This window comes from Mycteria americana, chromosome 13 (genome assembly GCF_035582795.1).
Source record: "Mycteria americana isolate JAX WOST 10 ecotype Jacksonville Zoo and Gardens chromosome 13, USCA_MyAme_1.0, whole genome shotgun sequence".
Lineage (NCBI taxonomy): Eukaryota > Metazoa > Chordata > Aves > Ciconiiformes > Ciconiidae > Mycteria > Mycteria americana.
The window spans coordinates 10,281,162-10,305,807 of NC_134377.1; the positions used below are offsets into that span (position 1 = coordinate 10,281,162).

At 43.4% G+C, this 24,646-nt stretch overlaps 1 protein-coding gene across 3 annotated transcripts; it reads right to left on the reverse strand.

The window, feature by feature from the left end:
- Window positions 1–509: 509 nt before the first annotated feature.
- Window positions 510–24,582, reverse strand: MAPKAPK5 (MAPK activated protein kinase 5). 3 transcript variants are annotated; one of them, XM_075515977.1, is made up of 14 exons: window positions 23,931–24,582; window positions 19,131–19,204; window positions 17,777–17,852; window positions 16,474–16,571; window positions 14,883–14,991; window positions 12,094–12,183; window positions 11,376–11,471; window positions 10,061–10,141; window positions 5,941–6,128; window positions 3,495–3,615; window positions 2,691–2,821; window positions 1,935–2,056; window positions 1,471–1,575; window positions 510–709 (listed from the first exon to the last, which is right to left on the reverse strand). In XM_075515977.1, exons 1-14 carry the CDS (start codon window positions 23,964–23,966, stop codon window positions 615–617), a joined length of 1,422 nt encoding a protein of 473 aa, XP_075372092.1. In that variant the 5' UTR covers window positions 23,967–24,582; the 3' UTR covers window positions 510–614. The 3 variants fall into 3 exon arrangements, with proteins under 3 accessions (XP_075372092.1, XP_075372094.1, XP_075372095.1); XM_075515979.1 differs by having other exon boundaries at window positions 1,941–2,056; window positions 23,931–24,581; XM_075515980.1 differs by lacking the exons at window positions 16,474–16,571; window positions 23,931–24,582 and having other exon boundaries at window positions 19,131–19,174.
- Window positions 24,583–24,646: the final 64 nt, after the last annotated feature.

Genomic DNA, 24,646 nt, shown 5'->3' on the forward strand with positions numbered 1-24,646 from the left:
AAGCCTTAAAGAAGGTCTGAGGAAGATGGGGAAGAAGAAAAAAAAAAGAGGGCTACTGATCAGAACTGAAAAATACAGCAAGCATATGGACTCAGGTGCCCTTGGCAAGGCCAAGCACGGCTCTCGGGTCATCTAGCAAAACAGAAGGCTATTTAGTTGCCTCTACATAAAGACTCAGAATTTAGGCGCAAAGGGTAGCTATGAAGTTTGTGTTTCACAGCACTTGCTTCAAGTACTTACTGAGCAGGGTGTTGAGAAACTGTGGCTGTCTCGTTCACGTACATAGTCATTGCAGCTGGCTGTATGTATAGCAGATGGAAGGCAGCTTCTGCAACTGGTTATTAAGAAAAAGAATGGTCTTTAACGATATAATTTGCCCCATCTGGGGGACTCATGATTAACAGTACATAAGTGATCATATATACCTCAAGGAACTGAGTTTTAAAAAAATATTACAGTACCAATGATTTTTTTGTATCTACAACTATACAGCATTTTCAAGCAGTATGGAAATTTAATGAAATAATTATGATTTATTAATTTACATAAAAATACTTTTTACAGTTAAAGAATAAATCTTAAATGGTAAAAAAAATAAGATTAAGAAGCTCCAGCTATTGAGAGTCATGGGAGTTTGTCTGCTCTTCGATAACTTGTTTTACTATTTCTGCCAGTTTTAGTCGATCCACTTTATCTGTGAATCCTCTGCCTGAAAAGAGAAGAACAGGTAGTCAGCTGGTGCTGGGCACAAGGAGGAAAGCAATCACAGCTGGAGTCATACACTGACTGAACACAAAGCAATGCTTCACACAAACGTAGGACAACATTTGCAAGGGAACCAAAATGAGTTATGATCTCTAGTTCCATTGAAAAAAAACATTGAGCACCTAAAAACCTAAATTAAAACCAACCAAACAAAAAACAGAATGAGGGAAGAGGCACAGCCAAGCCCTTGTGAACCTGGCTGATGCCCCTGGTCCCCTTATATTCATCAGCATCTGCTCCTGGGGGCCGACACCTCTGCCACCCTGTTTTGTCAAGGAGCCATCGGAACACTCCCAAGGCAGCTGGCCTAGTTTAATTCTGCTTCCTACACAAACTGAGCAGAAGAGATGTTGTGCTGACACAGATGAGGGCAGCAGCCTCCAGCAGAAAGAGGGTAATAAACAGCTGGAAGGAAACCAGCTCAAAACAGCTAAAGCGGTTTCTAAAGTGATGATCCATCTGTGCTGTTATGTTCCTACATGACTTGGTACCTTTGAAAACTCTACCTGAACCTCAAATAGAAATTTTAAAGCAGAACTTTCAACCTCATTTCTAGAACACCCATGCTGGCAGATGGGCTGAACCAGTGTCAAAACCTCAATCAGCCTGACACAAATTCCAGAAATTTGTTTTATTTCCATATAAGAAGGTCACTGCTTCCCCTCTTTCACCCCTTCTCCATGGAAGAGAAAAAGAGTTCCTCACCATTCCAGCTGAAGCTCTGAAGAGTGTCTCGCAGCAGCTTACACTCTCTGTTATACTTCCACGCCTCCTGCATCACTTCATTCAGCTTCTCATCTTCATTCTCTCCTATTTAGGAGAACAAAGATAAACAGGAGGTTTGTCATTCTGCCTCGCAGCAACATTCAGAGCTTCAGTAAACAGTACGTGCAGTTATTCCTCCTCGCCTCACGCAAACTAGGAAATCGGTTTGAAAGCAGACACTCCTGTTTGAAAGTTATTTTAACAGCTCTGCATGTCACTATTGACACTAATATTACGCATGCACCAAAATTACAGTCCACAGACAGTGCTTTCCTCTTGAGACTGACTAGGACAACAGGAGTTTTGTTTATCCCTCCTCACTACTGACACGGACTGATCTTGAAGCACAGTAAAAAGTCAGTGTCTTGCATGTTTAGGAATGTAACTTTTAAGAAAGTGGCAACCTTTACCAGCCTGTGGTAGAATGCACTGAGCAATCACATCTCTGAGCTTTTCCAGAGCCACGTTGGAATCGTTACTTCCATTCTCAGGGTCATGGATATAAACACCATCCTTTGGCTTAGTGCTGCAAAAGAACAAGGAGGAAACAATTAAAATTTGAATGCAACTCGAGTCTGTTACTCGTTGCATAACTGCACCAGTATAATGCTCTCTTTCACTCTCTGGAAAGCTGGGAGCTAGATTTAGCATTAATTGTAACAATGTCCTGCATTATGAGACCACTTTAAATATGAAGAAAAATAAACATTCCTTTAAATTAATTCAAGTAAGGGCAATCCTAAAATGCATTATCCTATTTTTCAGATAGGTAACTCGAAGAAAGAGAGAGATTACCTGACTTTTTCAGTAAATAAATGTCAGGATTAGAAAAAAATATTGGAATTCTTTCTCCCAGTTTGTCCTACCTTACTCAACATGTCACCCATCTTCTCATAACAGATCTGTTCTGCTACCTGTACAATATAATAGCACTATCCAATCTCCTTCCTGCCCTCACCGGCATATCCTGGAAGACACACCATATTGTGCAAGTATTACTTGACTTCAACTACCCACTTCAGCATGAAGAGTGTGTCAGCCAAATCAGAAATTCAAGAGCATGGTTACAATTGAATGAACCTGTAACATGCTTAAAGTCATTCTCCTGGCATCACAGCTGCCTACATTTTGATCTTTCAAAAACAGCTTTAGAGAGTTACCCCAGTAATTTCCTTTTGCGCAGGATTGGGTTGTTGACGGAGTGAAGGGGTTTGAGACTGACTTTGAGGTCTTGGATTCTCATGTTCGCAAGCTGTTCTGCATGAGCCTGTTGTATCCCTGCAACCATTGCCTGGAATGAAAAGAGTTGCACTTAATGTTTTAATTAGGTTCTTTGTGAATTAAAGAACAATATAAGGACAATGTTAGCCATGGACAAAAAAAAAAAAAAGATGCACCAAAATCCTGTTTATTTCAGAGATGCGTAACAAAAGTCAGGTTTGCATTATGCAAGACACGATTAGAACTACAGTCATTGACTGTGGGACAATATATCCCGACCTCACAGGGGCTGAACAGGACCAAAGGATCATCTCTGCTTCTCATGGTCACAAGCTCAAGAGTGCTGACTGAACTCCTCTTTGAGCAGAGTTTAAATGAAGCAAGAAGGGCTATTCATTTGCTGCTAATTAATGAGGTCACAGCTGTAGTCAGGTATAAAACAGGGGGTGGGGGGGGAAGAGAAAAGACCTAGAGAAGAGTCCTCAGGCATGTTTACTGCTATACTCTGTTCTCTACTTGTTAGCACATGGCTGCTCTTTACTGCCAATCTTGGAGCATCTTCTCCTTGCCCAAATTTCAAATGGAACCATTTCCATTTTCTTACAAAGATCTCAGGCTCTCATTAAGGCAGAAGGGGAGCTCTTTGTCTGCATAACACCACATGAAAGAAAACACTCAAACCACCCAAGAGCTACCCAGCTCCTCTATGCAATATTCTTCACAAAATAAAATGTTTTTTAGACCTTGTCCATCATCAGCTGGGCAGAGGGTAGGATGTTATCAAGTGCCTCGGTGGAGTTGAGCCAGGGATGGTCCAGCACACCTTCAATGGTCAGCCGTTCCTCAGGTTTGACCTTCAGCAGCCTGGGAGAGGAATCAATCAGTCCATAAAGAGGTCGTTGTTGATTTACGATGTGCTGCTCTGTCTGGGATTAGAGCACTTAGCAATCTCTAAGCATTAGAGAAGCCAAAAAAAGAAACTCCTCCTAACAACTAAACCACTAATCTGACTCAAAAGCAGTCTGACTTTCTACCAGCTTCACTGACCCTTGCTGCGGTGATATTTTAAGGCTATCACAGCTCATTCAGTTACATTCAGCAACTCAGTGTAAAAGAAAGGCGCCAAAGGCCATTTTAGTAATACTTGTGTACCACCGAACTCTATATTCACATCCTCCCAGATGGGAAATTATCTTCCAGATGAACTGGAAACGATCCAGACCGACAGTCTCTGGAAATGCACATCTAGAGCTCATCCATGTAACAGTCTATACTCATACCAAGGACTCTGGGCATGGTGAAGTAAGGCAAAGCTTCAAAGTTGGAAACCTGTTTGCTGAATTAACTGCTTTCACCATGCAACCTTAGCTTTTCTCCCCCTGCAAAAGCCTCAAGTAATGGACACTCTGGCAGGCTATACCACCTCAAAGTAAGAAGGAACTTTATTCTGAGATCACTGAAAACTCCATGGAATTAAATTTTACTAGAATAAAACCCTGGGAAGAGATTTTGCACATAAACTCATGTTCTCATGATAATCACAACTGTTTAATAAAAAAAAGTAAAATTTCACACGGAGTGCTGACAAGTTATCCCAACAGTCTAAATTAGAAACAGAATGACTTGATGAGTTTGTCACACTTTCTTAGACAATACTGTAAATCAGCTTCCTGGCTGCAAAGCAGAATTGTTTAATGTACCAAGAAAGTGGAAATAACTTTTACAAAATGTCAGCAGGACCACAGGCTAGCTCATAAATTTCACTTGCAAGGCCATGCTGCTGAACAGGTCGTAAGTTCAGTTTTAATACAAGACCCAAGACACATGCATTCCTTTTATGTAGGTTTTCAAAGTCCTAACCTATTATCAAGCACTCCAGCTCATAAAGCTTAAGGTCAGAAATCAGCTCGACATGCTTGAAAGGAAGCAGCTGCTTGAATGCAAAATATGACCTCCAGAAGCAAGACTCCATATGAATAGCAGTCTCCATAAAGAAAATGTAAACTTATCCAGAATTGTATAAAGTCTAAATGTATTCTTGCACCATAAACCCAGATTCAGACTCACTGGCTGGAAAAGACAAGCAGGAAAGGGAGTCCTGATAACATTAGTGAGAGAATTAAGTGAAGTGAACTGAATCCAAGTAACAACATTCTGTGAGCTGAGTTTCACGGCCATTTTAAAAGACAATGAAGCCTATTGACTGTGGAGCTTCCGAGTGAGAATAAAGAGTTGACCTTGGTATAAGCAGAAGTTTCACTGCAACATAATCTGCAGTTTATTTGGTGAAAGGTTGTGGGCTCTCCTGCACTGCTATAAACAGGTCCTGGCACCCTTTCCAAACAACGTTAAGTCCCTGGAGATTTTACAGTATGTCAGAGGAGACAGTGACAGTTTAAAATTGTTTAACAGATTGATTTTTTTCTATTTAGGTTGCTTTTATCCTTCCAGTTCCTCTGGTGATACAAGCAAAGGCAGTAAGTCTCTCCCACATTTTAAAAAATAAGTGAGGTCAAGACCTTATCAGTGCCACATTCTTGCTTTCAAACAGGACCATGGGATCACAGTCTTTGAAACATTTGCAGTTGAGGTATGCATTGCATGAAAAACAGTTTGCATCAGCATTTAGAATAAAATATCGATGCAAAACCTTATCTCTCAGACTGACACCTTGTGACAGGTCTTAACCTCCCTTTCCAGGCCTCTCTCTTGACTCCTTTTAGACTGTATACTATGTGCACAGGGTTTTAAGGGACAGATCTACCAGTTCGTATTATGCCACCTAGATGCCCCCTGATTTTAACAGGAGTTTAGACATTACTGTAGGAGATACGTGCCTACAGAGCACTTGCAGATGTGGCAGCTGGTTGTCTATATTGTTCAGAAGCAAGGCAGTGTACCCCACTCCCCTTAAAGACTAAACGCACAATGTACTCTAGCAACTTCAGAGACAGGAGACATCAAAAATTGAACACAACAGTTGGGGAGGAAAAAAAGAGAGGGAAAGAAAAATATTTACCAGATTTCATTCGTGCTGAATATGATAGAAAATGTTTCAGCTGTATGTGCTGCAGACAACTCCCCCCGCCTTTGGAAAAATGAGCCCTTTGTGATAATGCACTCTGAAGTGATTTTCCAATTTCTTCATATAAGCACAGAGCAATACAACATTTTCCTCAACTGACTCACTTTCGCACAATGTCTTTCGCCATTTCTGAGATCTGGCTCCACTCTTCCTCTGGAAATTCAAAACTTCCTGTCATGATCTTTTTCCGCATGTCCTTTGGAATTGTCCGACTATGGTGTTTGGAGTAAAACGGAGGGTATCCACACAGCATCACGTAAATAATGACACCCAGGGACCACAAGTCACAGCTCTGAAAGCAAGGAAATGATCACTTTGGGGCGCAATTTGCAGCAAGCAGTGGTGTAGCTATGTTAAAAGTTCTATGTGATTCCCTAAGAAAACAAAAACACAGCCCAGCCTCCTCCTAAAGGTCCATCCGAGGACCTTCATGGATAAATATGGCAAATTTGTAAGCACAAGATAACTCCATGCTGCCAAGCTAAACTACTTCCGGTACCCAAAAGTAGCTTGTTTACAGAAAGCACTCCTGTAACTCTGTGCTACGCAATGGTCAATTGTATGGAAACAGCCAGAGCATCAGAGGTGTGAGCAAGCTGCGCATTTATTACATCTCTCAAGATACTTGAATCCTAGTCTCTCAATATCAGGGCATAAAACAGAACACAGTCATTCTTTAGAATGTGAGACTAAAAAAAGAAACACCATCAAACAAACGAGCTAACAGAGATACTTAATCAGAGAGGTCTGCAATGAAAAAACCACATCCTGAAAGCCACAGAGATGAAGCAGCTTCAGAAAGGCAGGAGCGGTATTTCACAGCTGCTTATAGACTCATAGAATGGCTTGAGTTGGAAGGGACCTTTAAAGATCATCTAGTCCAACCCCCCTGCCATGGGCAGGGACATCTCTCACTAGATCAGGTTGCTCAAAGCCCCAGCCAACCTGACCTTCAACACTTCCAGGGATGGGGCTGTGCTCCCTCCTGTCCTCCCACCCCAGCCTGGAGCTCCCTCCCCTGCCCTTGTACTCGTGTTACTGCTGATGTGATACAGAAGTTCATCCCAGGAGGTGGATCCAGCCAAAAACCAGCTCAGTAAAGATGCTGAAAGCCAGATCTACTCCTCATCTGGATCTTTGTGCATTCACGCAACATAGACACTACTCAGGAAGAAGGGAGGAGTACCATAACAGCCTAGACTTCAATTCAAGCTGCTGTTGGACCATATACTTAAGGATACAGCTCTGTTATCACTTGGTTATGGCATGGCACAGGCTGGGGCTGGTAGGATCTGCTCTGACCCTGGCCATCCATTCCCAGTATTTCTTTTGTGCCAACACTAGCATTTGTGCAGCTAATCATTTATTTTTACTGGCTTGGTTTCCAGCCCTATCGGTCCTCCAGGGGACTCCCAAAGGTTTATGCCAGCACAAGGATGGACAGGAACACACAGCCAAGCGTAAGCAGAAGCCTGAACTCCAGCCAGGTTCAGGTGACTGTGGAAAGACACGCAAGGGCAGATTTGGGGAACCGGGAGGTTCTGCAATCAATTTACAGACAGAAGTCCGCACAGCTGCCAACTGAAACAACCTCAGCACCACCTTGTCTGCCCCAGGCTGTATATTCCATCATCTACTCTGGGACAGCACCAGCATTCATGAAGCTGCACAGATGAACTCAGAAAACACAGAATCGGCGACTCCAATAACTGTTTTTTGACTGGATCAACACCAACCCAGGAAGGGGCCCTCAAAGGTGAGACTGTTTCCTTCTGGAGGGAATACACCTAGATCAGCTCATACTGAGCATTAAATCCTACCCTTGGCTTTTGTCTTCTACAAAACATGTGGATGCTGATGAAGAAAGAAACTTCAAGGAGTTACCCCATATATGTATGCTTTTCAGCAAGTTGTTTAAGCCAATCTCAGATGGCTCTAGAAGTCTAAATTTCTAAATAGGTACCTAAATTGTCATCATTTTTCCATTGACCAGAGATAATTTATAATGAAATCAATGGGACTTTAGGCATGTAAGTAGGAAACAGGTATCTAAATTCTTCATGGATATGGTTCTCAGATTCTATTTCTCAAGAGTCAACCCCCTCCAGCCATGACATACACACCTATATTTGATCCAATACACACACAGCTTAATAAAAATACTCAGGGAATCAAAGATGTGGTTTTTCCTCCAATTTAAATCTGTGGGGTAGATCTTCTGATCATGAGGGTGGATCACAGGCATTTCCACTCAGGCTCTGAATTGCTGTGGAAGGACAGTGTACCTGGGAGTGTATCACAGCCTATTTTGGGGAACTAGGCATATGCCAGATGCTGCTTTTGCAGTGAGTCACACTTGGCAAGGTAAGGATGAGGCCACTTCTTTCAGCAGCCTTTCCAGTCAGTGCCACCACGGCTGAAAGCAGTTCAGCGTGACCGATCAATTCTTTAAATGAAACATGAAAACAAAATCACTGTATCACATTGTAAATCCCAGAAGATCACACCAGCTGAACCTTGTCAGTATGTGAGCTAACTCCAGTTGGTATCTGTTTTCAAGGTTCTTCCATTCTGTACAAGAATATGGCCCGTATTTTGCTTCAGGTGCCATGGCCAGGGCTCCTTGGTTCATTAAAAGAACAAAACAGCTGTCAAACTGTTACCTACACGAACAGTGAGCAACCACTTCTAGGTGTCTCTGGAACTGCATCTACCCTTTTACAATGAAAGAGAGGGAAATCCCTTGGAGAGGGCTGTTACTGGAGAGTAAATCTGGTTCAATCCACAGAAGTGGAGTTCTTGAGCCTTGTGAGACTTTCAAAATTTATAAAAAACAACTTTCCCTGTGACTGGGGTTCACATGAGATAGGGCAGAAGAAACTCTGTATTGAAAAGACTATTGACACTTGTCTGAGAACTCGTTTTGTAAGAAGTGTCTGGCTTCCATCATCAAGCTGTTTCTCCAGGATGGAGAACAGATAATCATAACCCTGAAGAAGGCAGATTCATTATTAGGAAGCCCACATGGACTAATTCAGTGAAAGTTATCTCTGCCCATCTTTGCTTTAGCTCTCTACAGAAGGTTACTAAAATATAACACTATATACCAAACTACCCCCTCTAGCATGTGGTGGGTTAAACAACCATCCTTAAAACTGGAATCAGTGTAGATATTTAGCACTGCAATCAGAAACCAGCTAACTTCAATCAAAATTGACAATCTGAAAGAAAAACACTCAGTGGTTCAAACACTGCTGTGTTTGAAGCCAGCAGGAGACAGTGATAATACGGAAGAAGATGTTTTGGAATGACCAAAAAGGAGTACAACCTTTCAGGACACTTTCTGTCAACACTTTACAAGATTCTAGCAGCAGTTGTTATCGCCCGTGGCTACTGCTATAGATGACACAATACACTAGTGGCCATTTTGCAGAAGATCCCCAATACAGGCAAGGTACCCCCACAGCTGCCTGAACAAGATAGCCTAAATAGTGCTTTGCACATCCAGAAACTCTGGCTGACAGCAGAAACGAGGTTTCCTTTGAACCAGCCTCTTGTGGAGGTGAAAGAACTTCCCTCGTTATTCAGACTCCATCAGAATCATTCTACTCTCTCCAAAATCTTGTTAATGTTTCATGCTCCTTTAATAGCATTTGTATATTTTTCCTTTAATTAGAGGATCCTTAATTAGGCTTGGATGAAGTGTGCATTTCATTATTCACTCTATCAGAAAGAATGCAGAGCCAGCAGTGCCTTTTAGCATATCACTTCTAAACTGAGAAAGACAGCTACCTGCACAGATCATTATCTTGCGATTTGCCAGTTCAACTGAATGAAACCTGGCCTGAACATAATACATTTAAGGGTAGAAATACCACTGTATACCCAGTCACTCCTTTTAGAAAAGCCAAAGGAACCACACTTCCTTACAGTGGAAAATACACATGTACACAAAGCAGCAAGCAACGCGACATTTCCCTACTGTTTCCTGTAGATCCTGCTTTTTACTCAGTGTGAGGTATCTGGTTAGTTAGATGTATTCCTGTCACAGAGATCAGAACAACTTTATTGCTCCTGGCCATAAGTGTGTAATTCCAGGGCAATAAAGTTTATTGCCTTAGGTGATAAACCGTGTCAATAGACTACTTCTACAGCAGATACACCGGGGGGGTGGGGAAGACACTGTGCTTTAAAGATCTTGACTTGTGGACTTTCATAGCTTACCTTGTTATAAGTGTAAGGTGTTGGAGAGGTGGGAATAATACCAGATTTTTCTTTCTGATGCCGTCTTTGTGCCTCCAGTACCTGTTGCCATGAGAGGGAAAAAAAAAATGCAAAATACATCTCATCTACAGGCACCACAAACAGCAATGCCTATGCCAAATATGTTTGATGCTTTTCCATTCAGTGGACTTATTCCAGCTACTGAAGACTCTGCAAAACTCAAACTGTTCTTCCTAAGAAAGACCAGAACTTTCTACATGGGGAAAATTTCAGCTAAAATATTTTGCTGCTTTGGATGAAAACTCCGGTTTTGCTGGAATTAAAGCAATTGCTCCACCTCTTTTGTTCCTCTAACCTCTCCATGCTTTGGAACTAAAACCTAAAGTGTGTTTGGAGGGTAACCCTAGCTTCAGAGATGTCCCTTTTTGCCTCTCCCGTGAACAAATGACATCAAATTTGTCCCTCGCTGATCAAATCTGCGTTTCTACAAAAATCTCAGTTTAAACATGCTCAGGAAAAGCTTTCTACAGGTTTGGTAGTTCACTTGTTTTATAAACCCTGTCTGTAGTGTACATGGCCCTTCACCAGCAGGCTCCAGCTGAGGAGGCATTTTCAGGGCACTTGACTGGCTGCACGGTCTGATCTCTGCAATTGCTCTTCCTAGTCATTGAAGGCTGCCGACATGCCCAGTACTGCCATTAAATATCTATCTGCAGTTTTCTTTTAATTTTCTTCAGAACTCCAACACAAAGCACAAAAGAGAGTGGGGAAAGCAGCACTACAAAAAACAGCCTGTCCATAATTATAGATTATGTCTTAATGCATACTGACAAGGGGGCCAAGCCAAGGTGAACGGGTGCCCTCTGGCACTGCCCTCCTTTTGAGCAATTCCTTTACAGAACCTTTTTGTTTCAGCATAGGCCTTTTTAATGTAATCTTGAATGAGCCTGAGCTAGAAGAAGGATTGCGAAGCAGGGACTTTTCCAAAAAACTGCTTTAATGCAGTTAACGGCCAATTGTCAAAATCTTGAGTAGTCTCACTGGTGGGAGTCAGGCCTGGGAGAGTCAGGAGGCATCAGCAATAAGTCAGTGCTAAGAACACAGTCTGGGAAATTTGCCTCACAATCTCCTGCTGTAATCAATAGATCACTGTGGCATTCCTTCTTGAAAGGTGGCTACTATACAATTACCCAAGATTCCTGTGCCCAGAAGCCCTTAATAGGACAGCAAAGGCTTTTAAAATGACGTGGTTATGGAGGCACAGGCAATAAAGATCATGATTCCCCTTTAGCCTAGAACTGTAATCGTTTGTTACCTGAGGTGCTACGTAATATGGAGTGAACTGTGGTGTCATCAAGTCACCTTGGTCTACTTTGGCAAATCCAAAGTCACACAATTTAACAGGTGCATCCTAAAACAAGAAGAGGCTTAATTACAAAATCTCATTGTATCAGCTTTTCTAATACATACTTCTCGCCTTGTAGTCATCTTACCTTTGCCACATGTACTCCTCTTTTGGATTTATACCCTTACCATTCCACAAAGCAGCTAAAAGGTCGTAAGCTGATCTTTGAAACAATCATTTTTGTTTTCCTGGGTGCTCTGGGTCTAAAGCAGTCCCCCCCTCAGATTTGGAAAGCGCTAAGCATATTGTAGGGGGGCCACTGCTTATGCAGGGTGGTTATGAGCAGGAGAAGAAAGAAACAGGCAAGTGCTTGGATACATCAAAGCACCTATAACGCAAGTTAGAACATCCTGATGACACCTAGGGAGGAAACGTGGCAGAGCAGATATCCTCAGCAAAGCAAGATTCTATGTTGAGGTGGAGAACCTGACCCATATTTAACAACAGAAGCATGGACAGCCTGTACTCCAAGCAGATCAGAGTATGGAAAAGCACAAAGCCAAAAAGTTCATTAATTTTTTTCACCAAAACATTGCGTTAATGTCATTTTACAACTATTATGAAAATCACCATTGAGCCATTTTACAGAATTCAGCAGTAAATAAAGAATACCAAGTCTTCATCTTACCAGAGAGTTATCCTTGAAGAGGAGATTCTCAGGCTTGAGGTCTCTATGTGCAATGTTTAGTGAGTGGCAATGCTGCAAAGCCAAAGCTATCTGAAAAAGGGCACAATAAATCAACTACAATTACAGAACTCCTCCTTTAGCCTGGACAGTTATTTTAGCTTTAAAAGGACATTACCAACACAGCTCAGAACCCAAACATCTTCACTCCACTTGGGTACACTTCTGAGTTAAGACAAGCCTGGCCATACCGCACAATAGTGCAGTAAAGCGACCATCGGGAAATGAAACTCACCAAGCTATTCAGTTTGCATTTCACTCAAAGCAAACAGAAAATAAAAGATAATTTGCACTGGGCTTCCCAACCATCTTAGTTTGACTAACTTGGGGCATTATTAGCCTCCCAGAAGTGAAACAGATCATGACAGTGTCCTTTTATATGCTGTGCTAGGCCTACAAGGTCACTACACTTGCTTGCACGCTCTCCAGCAATTACATTCTGTTTAACAGTCAACAGCGAGTTCTTGCTTCAATATTTCAGTGGGTATTTTATTGCATTTGTTACTGACTTAAGAGTCAACATTCAGGCAGTTTTATTCTTTAATTCTTGACGGTACTGCCTGCAATTTACTCATTTCATGGGATATTACACAGAAATGCATTACTTGATTCCTTCAAAGACAGCTTCTTACACTGCTGTGGTTTATAAACCTGTAACCCAGTCATGAAAGCTCTATAGACTGTACATTTGAAAGCGCAATTAATTTAAAGAAAACCAAAGCATAAATACTTAAACAGCATTACTGAAACAAAAGTAAGGGAAAGCCACACAACCCTTATTTGCAAGTATTCCTATTGGCTTCTGTAGGATCCTACCCAAACACAGTACCCCGGGGTGAAGTGCTGAGTCCTTAGAAGACTGCAAATTACTGTGACAAGAGAACTTCAGTGTTAACTTAGCTCAGAAACAAATACAAACACATTCCCAGAGAAAATGAGGTAGCTTTGTGACAAATTTTTAACTATTACTGGGTACAAGGAACTAAGACCCATAGTTCCAGACAATGATGAACCACCACTAGATGAAAGAGTAAGATTTTAACATTGCTTTCAAACCTCATTGGTATAAACATTAAAGCAAAGAGTTACTTGGGACATGAATAACCCAAGTGTACACACGGTCAGAATTCAATTCAAAGTCTTGTCTTTTGGCATAGTTTTAAAAGATTTTCCCAACATATTAATCCTGGAGATTGCCTTGCACTGTCAAAATCAAACGGCCCAAAGGACATGAAAACAAACTGTCAAGAATAATTCTGTACTTCCACCTAGTTTCTTTGTTGGATGAAACCAAAAAGGTAACAGCACAATTAGCATTTAATTAGAAATAAGTCAAAGCACAAGACAGAAAAGTAAGATGAAATGATTTGGCCCTCTTTTTTGCCTCAGTACCAAACATTATCTCCCCAGCTTAGGGGGAAGCAAGTGATCAGGATACGGATATAATCATAAACAGCCATGTCAATTTACAACAAATGCTGTAGTATCTTGTCTCATGTTTTCTTTCCTTTATTCACTGCAGACATCACTGGTGCAGGAGCAGGACATTTACTGATTAATATCTCCAGTATAGCCTCTCACCTATAGTTTGTATATCTTTTGTTTGGAACGCCAATATAACCTCTGCAAGAAGCAAACGATGGCAACTCCAGCCCTCTGCTTCATGCTGTGGTGTCAATTCCCATGCAGAAGAGCTCAGCCATTTTGACAGCAAAATCCTTCTGCCTTGTGGTTCCTTACAGCAACCTGCTGGTCCTCTGCTGTGGCTCCCTAGAAAGGCTATCACAACATACAGCCATACCTTCCTTCCTGCAACCCTCCCATTAGTCCAAGTTTTCCGACTGGGCACCACAAGTCATCCAACAGCTTGGAAGTGAAAGGGAACAAGTTCACCCCAGAACTGAGAGGAACTGAGAGGAACTGACACTGGGGATCCCTGCGCTGAATCTCATGGAGGCCCTTCTGCTTCGTCATCCTGTCTACTCTAGCAGGACATAAGCTAGTCACACTAGATGCACTGCTGAGCAACAAAGAGCCTGATGGACACCAAGACCTCTAGTAATAAATACTGTGGAGGCTATAAAACACAACATTCAAGAGTGAGTTGCATAGAGAAATGGAGAGGGAAAAATGACATCAGAACCAAAAGCACAGAAAACATGCACTATAGTGGCACATTCCTCTTGTTATCTTCCACGATAGGCAGGACTTCCATAAAACCAAATACGGAACCCAGCTTGAAAACCACTGGCCCGGGACACGTGTACGTTATTGTCTGCTACCCTGCCCAAGAGGTGAGAGAAACGCCAAGTCTGCGTCATGGCCAAGAGTGATTCTCAAACTGGAGCTCAGGAGCCACGCAGGGTCTGGTGAGAGCCTGTGGACTGTTGGAGGTAACACTTTTAGAACAACAGCAAGGGATACAGCAGGAAGATTGTGCAAGAAAAGAGCTCTCTTTGGTGAAATGTTCCGTAGACCAGGTTAGGAAAACCATTGCTAGGGACAGCAGAGACACCAGGGTCCCAACCCAGAAGAACTAGCCCACACCTTCAAATTCTTTGCTTATATTAAAACTTTGGCATTGTCAGGTTATAACAAAGCAGGCAATGATCATCGGATCAGAACTGAGGATTATTTTAGCGTCCTTTTTTCCCACCCCCCCACCCCAAGAAATTGTTAAATACTTTAGCCATTATCATCATGGATTTGCTTATACATGGGTGTTAACTTGCCTGCTTTGTTACTTGGCTTGCTTGCTTCTCAGTAAAGTGCCGGTGCTGGCTGATTCTGTGAAATAGCTCTCCCCCTTCCATCATCTCCATTACAATAAGGAGCCGAGCCCTGTTCAAAAGCATTTCATTTTGTTATATTAAAAATAATCAAAAAATAACAGAATTGCTAAGCTAATAATGCATACTTCATATCTACTGACGCAGGCCAAAAGAGAGACATATACTTGCTTCTCCTACAGTTGTTAGAGCTATTTTGGTTCTGTAATTTTGCCTTTAACCATATAAGCTGCAGGATTTTCTGGCTCCCAGCACAATCTGACTCACTGATTGTCAGCCACGAATCTAAGTTTGCTCTTCATGTTGGGCTCCCACATCCAGTTGGAACAAACACCATGGACATGTCTACATGGATGCATTCAGACAGATACATGCAAGCTCCACCCATGCTTTCCACCAGCAAGCCAGTTTGGACCTGGAAGCCATTTAGACACATCACTGTATAACTCTGCCCTCAAAGAACAACACAGCAGGTACAGTCTTGCATTAAACAGGCTAAACAGCTTCCAGGCTGGAGCTGGCTTCGAGCACAGCGTACACCTCTCTGCACCCATCCTTGCAGGCATGCCGATCCGCCTAGGCACTAAAGATGTTCACGGCAACTTAGAAGCAGAAGGTTGAGGAATTATCTTTAATGCTTTTGAGTCTGGACACTCTACTGTACCTCATTATTTTAATTCACAGTTTTATTGCCATAATTACGAAGGGCAACGAATAGGAAGTGTGGAGATCAGGACTGCTAGATCCTCAAGAAACTAACTTATAGTTCTTCTCACCACACAGCAAAATCAGATACATCAGAGACTAAGACAGGTCTCAGCTCTTTAATTCTCCCAGCTCTGATTTTTTTCCTCAACTAATATCCAATTAGAAGACAACGTTTTTATCCCAAGTGATATTAATTTATGAAAAATAGTAAGTCTGCTTCATGTTTTCCTGTGTTCATTTTAAGCAGGACAATGTATTGAGAGTTTACAGGGCAGAACCTAGTATTTTTAGAAACAACTCTCTCTCCCTTTTTTTTTTTTTTTAAATGAAGACTGGCACTCTGAGTTTCCCAGTGGCTCACAGGCATTACCATCATGTAAAAGGATCTCACTTAGGATTCTAGGTAGCAACAAAAGTTGCAGCTCCAATCCTGCTTTAACAGTGCTTTGAAAGCAGAAGGAGGCTCAAAGGTTACAATTCAATTCAACCTACTAAAGCAGTATCAAAGCAGGACAGAAGCTAGAAGCGAATACACTCTCTCAGACAATGCAAGTATCGCAGACTGAATCAACGAAAAACCTAAGAAATGAAGATGTATTCAAAACCAGGAGTGAAGGACACAAATTCATTTAAATATGCAAAGGTCTGGGCATTGACAGGGGAAAAAGCAAGCGTTGCTTAGTCTGAAGTATAAACATCATATCTGGAACACCCTATAAATATTCATTTTTGGTCACGCTGTGATTAAGAAAAAGCAAACTCCACTATACCTTGGCCTAAACATGGAAAGCAAGCTGTGGGAATGAATCACCCTATGTAATCTTACCTTGGGCTGGATTCATGTGGGAACTGCACACTGTTAGCATAAACTTCAATAATTTGAACAATATTTGGATGTGTTGCACACATCATGTGCAGACGTACCTTGAAGAGAAGGGAAGAAACGTTACTGTACATGGTGACACGTTCTTGAGCAGTTCTGCTCCTCCCTCTGCCCCCAAGACTATGGCACACACGAGCCTGTGCGCTGCCAGCTGTGCTCAGCACCAGTCACACCCAATTTCAAATTATTCAAAAAAATAAAGAAGTGCCTACAAGCGTTTATATGAGTGACCAACAGCCATTACACTACTTGGACCGAGTAGGACATACATTGCCAACCTATTTGTTACAGACCATGGAATCAAATCCAGCAAAGTTCCAGAAAAAGCCCAATCTTTGATTTCTTTGCATTTTAAAAATAAATTTAAAGCTAGAACTAGCTTTAAAGTAGCAATAGATACACAATCGAAACCGAAAATTCATGAATAAAACTTGAAATTCCATCATCCAGCTCCTTTTATGGCCTCAAGGTCTAGCACTCACAACACGTGAAACCTCATCTCCTGTTCTGACTTTCCGAAACAGGAACCTAAGGAATTTTCCCCAGTTTAAAGCTACCTGGACTGCTAAATCAAGTCAAGGCTTGATGCTTTTTGTAAACAGATTATTTTTCCCTGGGAATTTTAAACGAGAATTTGCTCAGTAACAAGAAATGGAAGTTGCCTAAACCTTGAGGACAATTTACGCTTCTTTGACTTTCATGACAGCTTGAACAACTGCCCATCATTTTCAATAGACTGACAGCGTGGTACCTTGGCACGCTCTTGCCAGCCACACTAAGTCACAAACAGTATCAGTGAGCTTATTTAGTTTCTCGTACACAGATAAACCCATACCATTTAAAGTGCAACTTGAAGCATTCTTGGCAATTCTTAGAGTAGTGACATCCAAGAGCGAGATGTATGGAAACAAAATCAGTTCTAAACTATTCATGTTACATTACATGGGACATAGGGAGAACACTAGCTTTAAAATGCAGCTCTATAAATTACACTTGCACATATACAGCTAACACCTACAGCAAACTCAGAGTTAGAAAGACCCGCTGTTTCACCCACCACCTCACCCTATAGGAACTGAGCACAGCAAGGCTAGAGGATCAAACCCAAGGAATCTTGCATAGCAAGATCTGCAGAACACGTGGTTGGTTTTGGTTGGTTTTTTTTTTAAACCATTGCAACAATTCACCAAAAGGGGCGAGACTTTGCAGTGTGTCAGAAGGCAGACATTATAAACAGGAACTATACCTCATTTCTAGCTTTTGGACGATCAAGAAGAATTTTCAGTGCAAAGCGTTCTTGAGAGGATTTTTTCACGCAGACTCTGGTATTACAGCAATAAAATTATTCAGTCAGCAAGAATGTTAAAGAGACACTTCAAGCAATTGATCTGTAGTTATGAGTTTGCTCTCCACATGGGAATTAACAGGAATGCCCGCAATCTGGAATATACAGGGCACCTGCCACCATGTCCCAGCTCGAAAGCCTCAGTTTTCAGCCTTCCACAACAATCTAAAATACATTATGCAGAAACACCTAACACAAAGCAGTGCAGAAAAAGTACTTCAGAGCAATGGGTAACTGCAGACAAACAGAATGCACTCCAGACATTCAGCCTGAAGAGATACTTGTGATGAAAAAACCCAAACCACACAGTGGCAGCCTGAATATCTCCAATGGAGGGTGTAGTCTGCAATAAATAAAGTGTTTCTGAATGGAAATCCTTGTTTTAGTGAGGCCACCAAGTGTGCCGCACACGTTTTTTCTCTCTTTCCCCCATTTAACATTAACAATTGAACTGCGTCAGAAGGAAGGGCCCACATATTAACAGGCAGCTAAAAGAATAAAAAACAAAGGGATATTTTAATAAAGATCAGAGGCAACACAGCAACAGAAAATGAATGAGGAGAAACCAATTGCCTGGACAGGAAGATAAATGGTGGCAAAGACAATCGCCCTGTCAAGTGCCCAGAAACAGAGAGGCGCAGACATTTGTTTTCCAGCACTTGTGCAAATTCTCGCTCCCAAAAGGGAGAGTTCTTGTTGAAAAGGGAACATATGTTTTGCTTTACAGAAAGCCTTCAGTTCCTGCAGGAGTTAGAAATTCACGATGGGCAAGTCTGGTATGAGATGCAGACCTCGTGGCACTGTCTGCTTTGGCCTCACATGATGATGTGAAAAAATAGCAGGTAAAAATAGCTAACGGCCGCAGAGTGCTGATGCCCCAAGTGATGATACCGTAGACGGGAGCAGCGACCTTTGCACCAAACTGACACTAGTATCAAAAGGACAAAGGTGTTTGAGCAGAATTTTCTGCTGCCGCCGTTTCACAACCGACTCCTGTTCCTGCTTTGCTTCAGGAATATGGCAGTGAGACGGGACAAGGCAGAGAGGCGAGGAGAATTTTTACGTCAAACATATCCCATAAAAGACAACACCTCGCTCGCACATGAGCTACAACCCGCATGGAGTACAGATACATTTATTTGTTTATAAAGAGAGTCTTCCACATATCACATCACAATTAAAATACATACTCACTTCTCCGCAGCTAATGAAACAGGCTGAGATTACATACAAATCCGCAGGTGTATCGTCTTACCTAACAGGACCACTGATCCCAGCTCCCAGCTTCTGAGTCCAGTTAATGTTGTACTCCTCTAAAATGGAGGTTTCCTACGCAAGAAGGAGCAGGGGGAGGGGAAAGAGAGTAAAAATAAATAAATAAATTACTATATCCCTTCCAAAAAAACCAGCTCAGCAGACCTGATTTGCAAGATACCTGAGCAGAGAAAGACCCTACTTTGAAGTTTTGCTTCACCTCGGAAAATTAAACATAAATACAAATACTCACATAATAATATACCACAGTTTAAAATTATTTCTGTGCAGCTGAGACTGCTCACCCTGGCATTCTGAAACAGGATTACTGAGAACAGGAAATGGGATCTTGCACCTTTAATACAGAAAGTGTATCAAGGGCACTTTCCCCCCCCGACTCTTAAATCCGGCTTTCTATCTATAAACGATCAATCACAACTGAATTACAGTCGCAACTGAGTTACAGCATCATTATGTACTTTTTGGTCATACGGTACAGTGGAAAATGATTTTGCTGCTTTCTTCGGGTTTTCAAACCTTTGGAATCATTATACTGTAAATTAAACCCTGCATGACTAGTTTTAGCTTGTCTGATAATGAACCAGCCTCATGTTTATAATCTTTTTGTCCAAATCCATATAAACAGGGTTTGGTTTTGTTATGACACAGCTTGGGTGCTATCATGCTTAAACATGTCACAAGGCGGGACGTAAACGTAGCTTCAGCGCGCAGCATTTTGATTAATGCCATGTGCTGCTACGCAGATGGTGATCTAACAACAGAGCAGGGCTGAACGGTAGAAAACATTGCGTGCAAACACAAGTCAGTCATACACGCCATAAAATTCTGCCTTTGTTCTTTTATGAACATTGCTATCTATGTTCAGGATCATCTTTCAAAAAGCCACGCCTTCTGATAAATTGCAAGAAAAGGAGGTGGTAACAAAAGCTAGCGATGGAGAGGCTTAAGCAAGAGGGTAAAATACTTCCCAAATACATGGAAAACAAATAGAAGAGTCCACCGCTTGCATAGGAACTTTATTCTGATCAGATTTTCCCCTTCTGTTAACTTCAATTCAAAACACGCAGCATTTCAGGAATCACTCGTGCTACAAACTACAAGAAAATTGAGAACGCTCGTGCTCTCAACTAAGGTATTGCAAATGGCAGTCCCTAACCTGGGATCGTTGGCCTCTGCTGCAACAGTCGTGGATTAACACTATTGCCAGGCTGGAGCCAGGCCTCAAGCCACACGGATTGAAAACAAAGCAAGAGAGGAAAGCTGATATTTAAGGCAAGATTTGAAGGCATTAGAGAGTGCAAAAGACAGATACGAAAGGAAAAATTGCCTTTTAATGCAGTATGGAGTGGGTATTACATAAATCATAAGTGACCAGCGTGAAAGGTGTAGAGGAAAAAGTTAAAGTTAACTGGAGGTTTTATGAAGGGTTTTGAAAGAAAGGGGAAGAAAAGCATAGCAGATCACACACGGTTTGTTGTTTTCAAGTAGAAGCACAAAGAAACTTTCTTATCAATTCAACTAACATAAGTCTCACTTGTGAGAAGTGTATTAGGGAAAAGCTAATTTGATTTTCCTGATATTCAGTAATAGAGAATTGAAGGCGTTATAGGTGGAATGAAAACACAATTTTAGAAGAGCATTAAGGGTTTCTCTGAACTGGGGAGTACCTCCTCAGCTTTAGGCAGGAGTACCTCCTGCCTTCAAGATCACACTTAGTGTTTAAGTTTTGAAGAAAGTCAAAGCACTGAACTGGAGAAGCAAATGCCAAAGTACTCTGGAGCAACATTGTGATGAAGGGATAACAATTCTTCGTTATTTTTATAGAGCTTTGAAGTCTGCTCCTCCTGTTCCAAAACCGAAGAAGGGCCTGCCTGCCCCAAAACTTACCTACCCCTTTCAACTGCACAGGGCGAGCTAAAAAGAGATACTGTCTCCACGTACAAGCCCAGTCTTGACTAAAGAGTTTCTGCTGCCTCGTGCCACTTCTGCGATGGCACGGAGACTACTCACTTCATTCCAGCTGAATAAGTGGAACAGAAGAGCTGATTAGGAATTGGAAAGTCTGTGATTTATGAATCAAATGAAGCAAGATTAAGATCTGATAGTTCTCAACTCCTGAAGGACAAGTTCCACAACTACCAATAAGTCCATTTTTAATAGAAATTAATTTCCTCTTTCATATTCTGCATATTTGCCATTGTTTTAAATAAAAAGCCAACATTTTTGTTTTCTGCATTTTTATTTGGATTCCAATCTTCATTCTAAGTTGTAAAGCTACTTTTGAAGTAAAAATGAATAATCTAGCGATCAAGAAACACTATTCACCATTTCCTAATGGTATGAAATACAGTATTTGAGGACTTTGATGTCCATCAACGTACAGAATTGCTTACATCTCCTAGTTCAGAAACAGTAGCTCCAAATCTAGCACCAAGACTATGTAGCTGCAAATCAACATGAGTTCATAGCATTCAAACAGCATGAAATATTTAAAACGTACAGATATAAAACTGCCCTCTGAAAACATCAAAATCTATTTCAACTGGTAAGCCTAAATGCCTTGCCTCTTCATTTAGATTAATGTACTGTGGATGCAGGCAGCAGAGAGTATGGGTATCCTGTACTTAGCTCCACATGTGGAGAATAAAATGCCTTACAGTAGCACTGCTGCACAGAACTGAACTTGTAGACGCTGACGGGTCAGCTGGAACTAATCTGCTGCGGCTGGGAACAGAGGAGGCAGAAGAGTGCCGGCGAGAGCGCTTTCAAAAAAAATCTGCAGTGGTGCAGTTTCTCACAGTAAACCTTTTTGGTCCTACTGTTAAAGGAACTTTAAACTTGTGATCACTCCTTACGTTAATTTCCAGTGGGCAAAGGGAATAAACTAATTTGAAATGTGTCCAATTACAAAAAAGTTTCACACAAACTTTAAGAGTTGAGTTCTCCTCAATAGCACAATTGCCTTTCAGCAAACACAGGGTACCCAAAACAACGGTTCGAGCATCGTCCCATGCAGAGTCAGCAGTCTGGGATGCTAACAGCCTGGAAAGGCAGGGCTGAGACTTCTCCTACCTTGATCTCCAGCAAGCTGCTTTCAGACAGGGTTAGGCATGCATCGGGACTGCTCGGGGGAAAGCTCAGGCGCTTCTCAGTTTCCACTGAATACCAATGGGAAAAGGTTTGAAATAAGGTAATTTAAGAATAATGCGTACTCACTACAGTCAATTAAAAGCATACAGACTGCTGCTTGGACAAACTCCACGTATTCAACAGGTGAAATGCCAACAACCAGCGTAACTCCACCTCCACTGCTCCAAAGCGCAGCCTTTCAACTTCGGCTAGTTTGCCTTAAACAGCGATCACTATCTTGAATCACAGACCTTAAACCTGCAGACGCAGGTGAAAACCAATTAAACTTGAACAATAACCAAGTATTTGAGAAGCAGAGAAGTCAGCATAATACAGAAAAGTACAAATTATGTTTTAGATTCAGACAATGCCTATAAGCCAGAAGATTTGCCCAGAACCTGTTCTCGGTCAGAAGCCCTCCAAACTGCGAGGGGCAGGAGGCAGATACAGGATGGTCCCTACACTTACACAAATGCTTCAGGTTTTTTGTTTTGTTTTTAACCCCCAAGAGCTCTGATGTAGATTCTTCACCTTCACATGAAATACCACAGAAATACTTGAAAAACCTTCTTTTTGAAAGCATTCTGGACAGCTACTTCACCTGCACTGTGCCAAGACTTACAGTGAGGCAGGAAGAGACAGTATACAATTCTGATACTTGATCTTGTAGTTTAATTACAATCTGGGTTGTCCGAACACAGTGCTTAGACTTCCTTCTACTTTGGGCTTTTTTTAGTTCAAAAGACAAGACCAACATATTTTAAATCAATCCAGATTTCAACAACACAAGACTGTGTTGCTCCTTCTCTTGCATTGATATTTGCCCCCAACGAGCTTTGTAAAGACAAATCCCACCACCGCAGATAGCAGGGCTAAGGAAAGGTGGCAAATGCCAATACACAGGGTCTTTTTACCTACATCCTGAAGGAATTCATTCATCCTATTTTAATAAGGATTTACGAAGGCATCCAGAATCTGTGACAGCGAATGCTTCGCACAAGGTAAAGAGCCTGCAGAGGGTCTTTAAAACATTGTTTTATTGTCACTTTATCTCAACAGGGTTTCCCCAGCTTCTTCAGGAAATCCGCTCAGCCAGGTCACAGAAGGATTCACCGGCAAGCGCTATGCTCACACACTGATTCTCGCTGTAAAAAAAGAAATCCTGAATCTGTTCAGCTCCTCTACCACCACTCGAAACACAAACATCCCACACGCCAGATTTGTTTTCGTGACAGCATCCGAACAGGAACTCGGAGAGGGACTGAGGCGACAGCATTGCCTCCGCAGCAGGGACTGCTGTGAGGCAGAGACCCCAGCTCCCGGCCGCCCCGAGTAGCCCCGGGTCTGCTCCCCGCGGTCTCAGCACCGATCCCCCAAGGCCGGATCCCGTGGAAGCCGTTTGCCTGCAGCTCCAATTTCCCTGCCCGGTGTCTGGTGCTCCCCACCGGAGCACTGCGGGTGACGAGCCCGAGGGCAGCAGGGCCCCGGTGGAGGGACAGGGAGGAGCAGAGCCGCAGCCGTAAGAGAAGGGGGGAACCGGGACCCGCCGGGCCCCAGGGCCCTGCCCGGGCTGCCCACCTCCCCTCGCAGGGCAGGCGACGAGCGGGGGCCGGTGGCGGGGAGACCCCGAGCGCCGCTGCCTCCTGCCTACCTTGATCATCTTGTCCATCTCGTGATCCTCCGACATCCTCCCGCGGGGCTACGGGCGGCTGAGGCGGGCGGGAGCCGCCGGTCCGCCCCCAGCGAGGGACAGCGGGGCTGCGGGGGCCGAGGGCCGGCGAGGCAGAAGGGAGGGAGGGAGGGAGGCGGCGAGGGGGGCCGGGGGCGGCGGCGGGGCCGGCCCGGGGGCGCTGGGCCGCGCTAGGCAACGGGCAGCCCCGGAGGAGCCTTTGTGCCGCCGCCGCACCGCCTCATCCCCGGCCGGGCGGGCCGGGGGGGGCCGGGACCCCGCGCGGAGGCGGGGGAGCGCCGCGGGGAGGGCGCGGGCGGGCCCAGAGCCGCCGCTCAGCCCGGGAGACGCCGCCGCCGAGGCGCCGCCGCCGCCCGCGCCGCCCGGGAGCCAGGCATTGCCGGCACCCTGAGCCGGGCACACCCGCCGGGCGGCGCGCCCCGCCGCGGCGCTCCCGCCCCCGCCGTGCCCCGAGCGGGAGGCCGGCCCGCGTCGCCCGCCTCCCCCCCGCTCCCACCGGGGAATTTTCGGAGCCTCCGCCACGGCGGTGGCGCGGTTTACAGGCGGCCACCGCCACCCCTAAATACGCGACGTCGCCATCAAGGCCCCCGCGGGGCCTTCGAGTCGCCGGGTGCCTCCTAATGACGCAGCCGACGGGGGGGCGGCAATGACCCCGCAGGGGCGGGGCGAAGCGCTGC

What these genes read in the sequence shown, in the direction of transcription:
- MAPKAPK5 (XM_075515977.1), bottom strand. Translation starts at nt 23,966, where the DNA reads ATGTCGGAGGATCACGAGATGGACAAGATGATCAAG. An exon ending in AGATGGACAAGATGATCAAG is followed by an intron (nt 19,205 to 23,930) that starts GTAGGCAGGAGG and finishes CTTCTTGCGTAG; the next exon opens with GAAACCTCCATTTTAGAGGA. An exon ending in CAAGCCAAGTAACAAAGCAG is followed by an intron (nt 12,184 to 14,882) that starts GCAAGTTAACAC and finishes GCCCTTTTTCAG; the next exon opens with ATAGCTTTGGCTTTGCAGCA.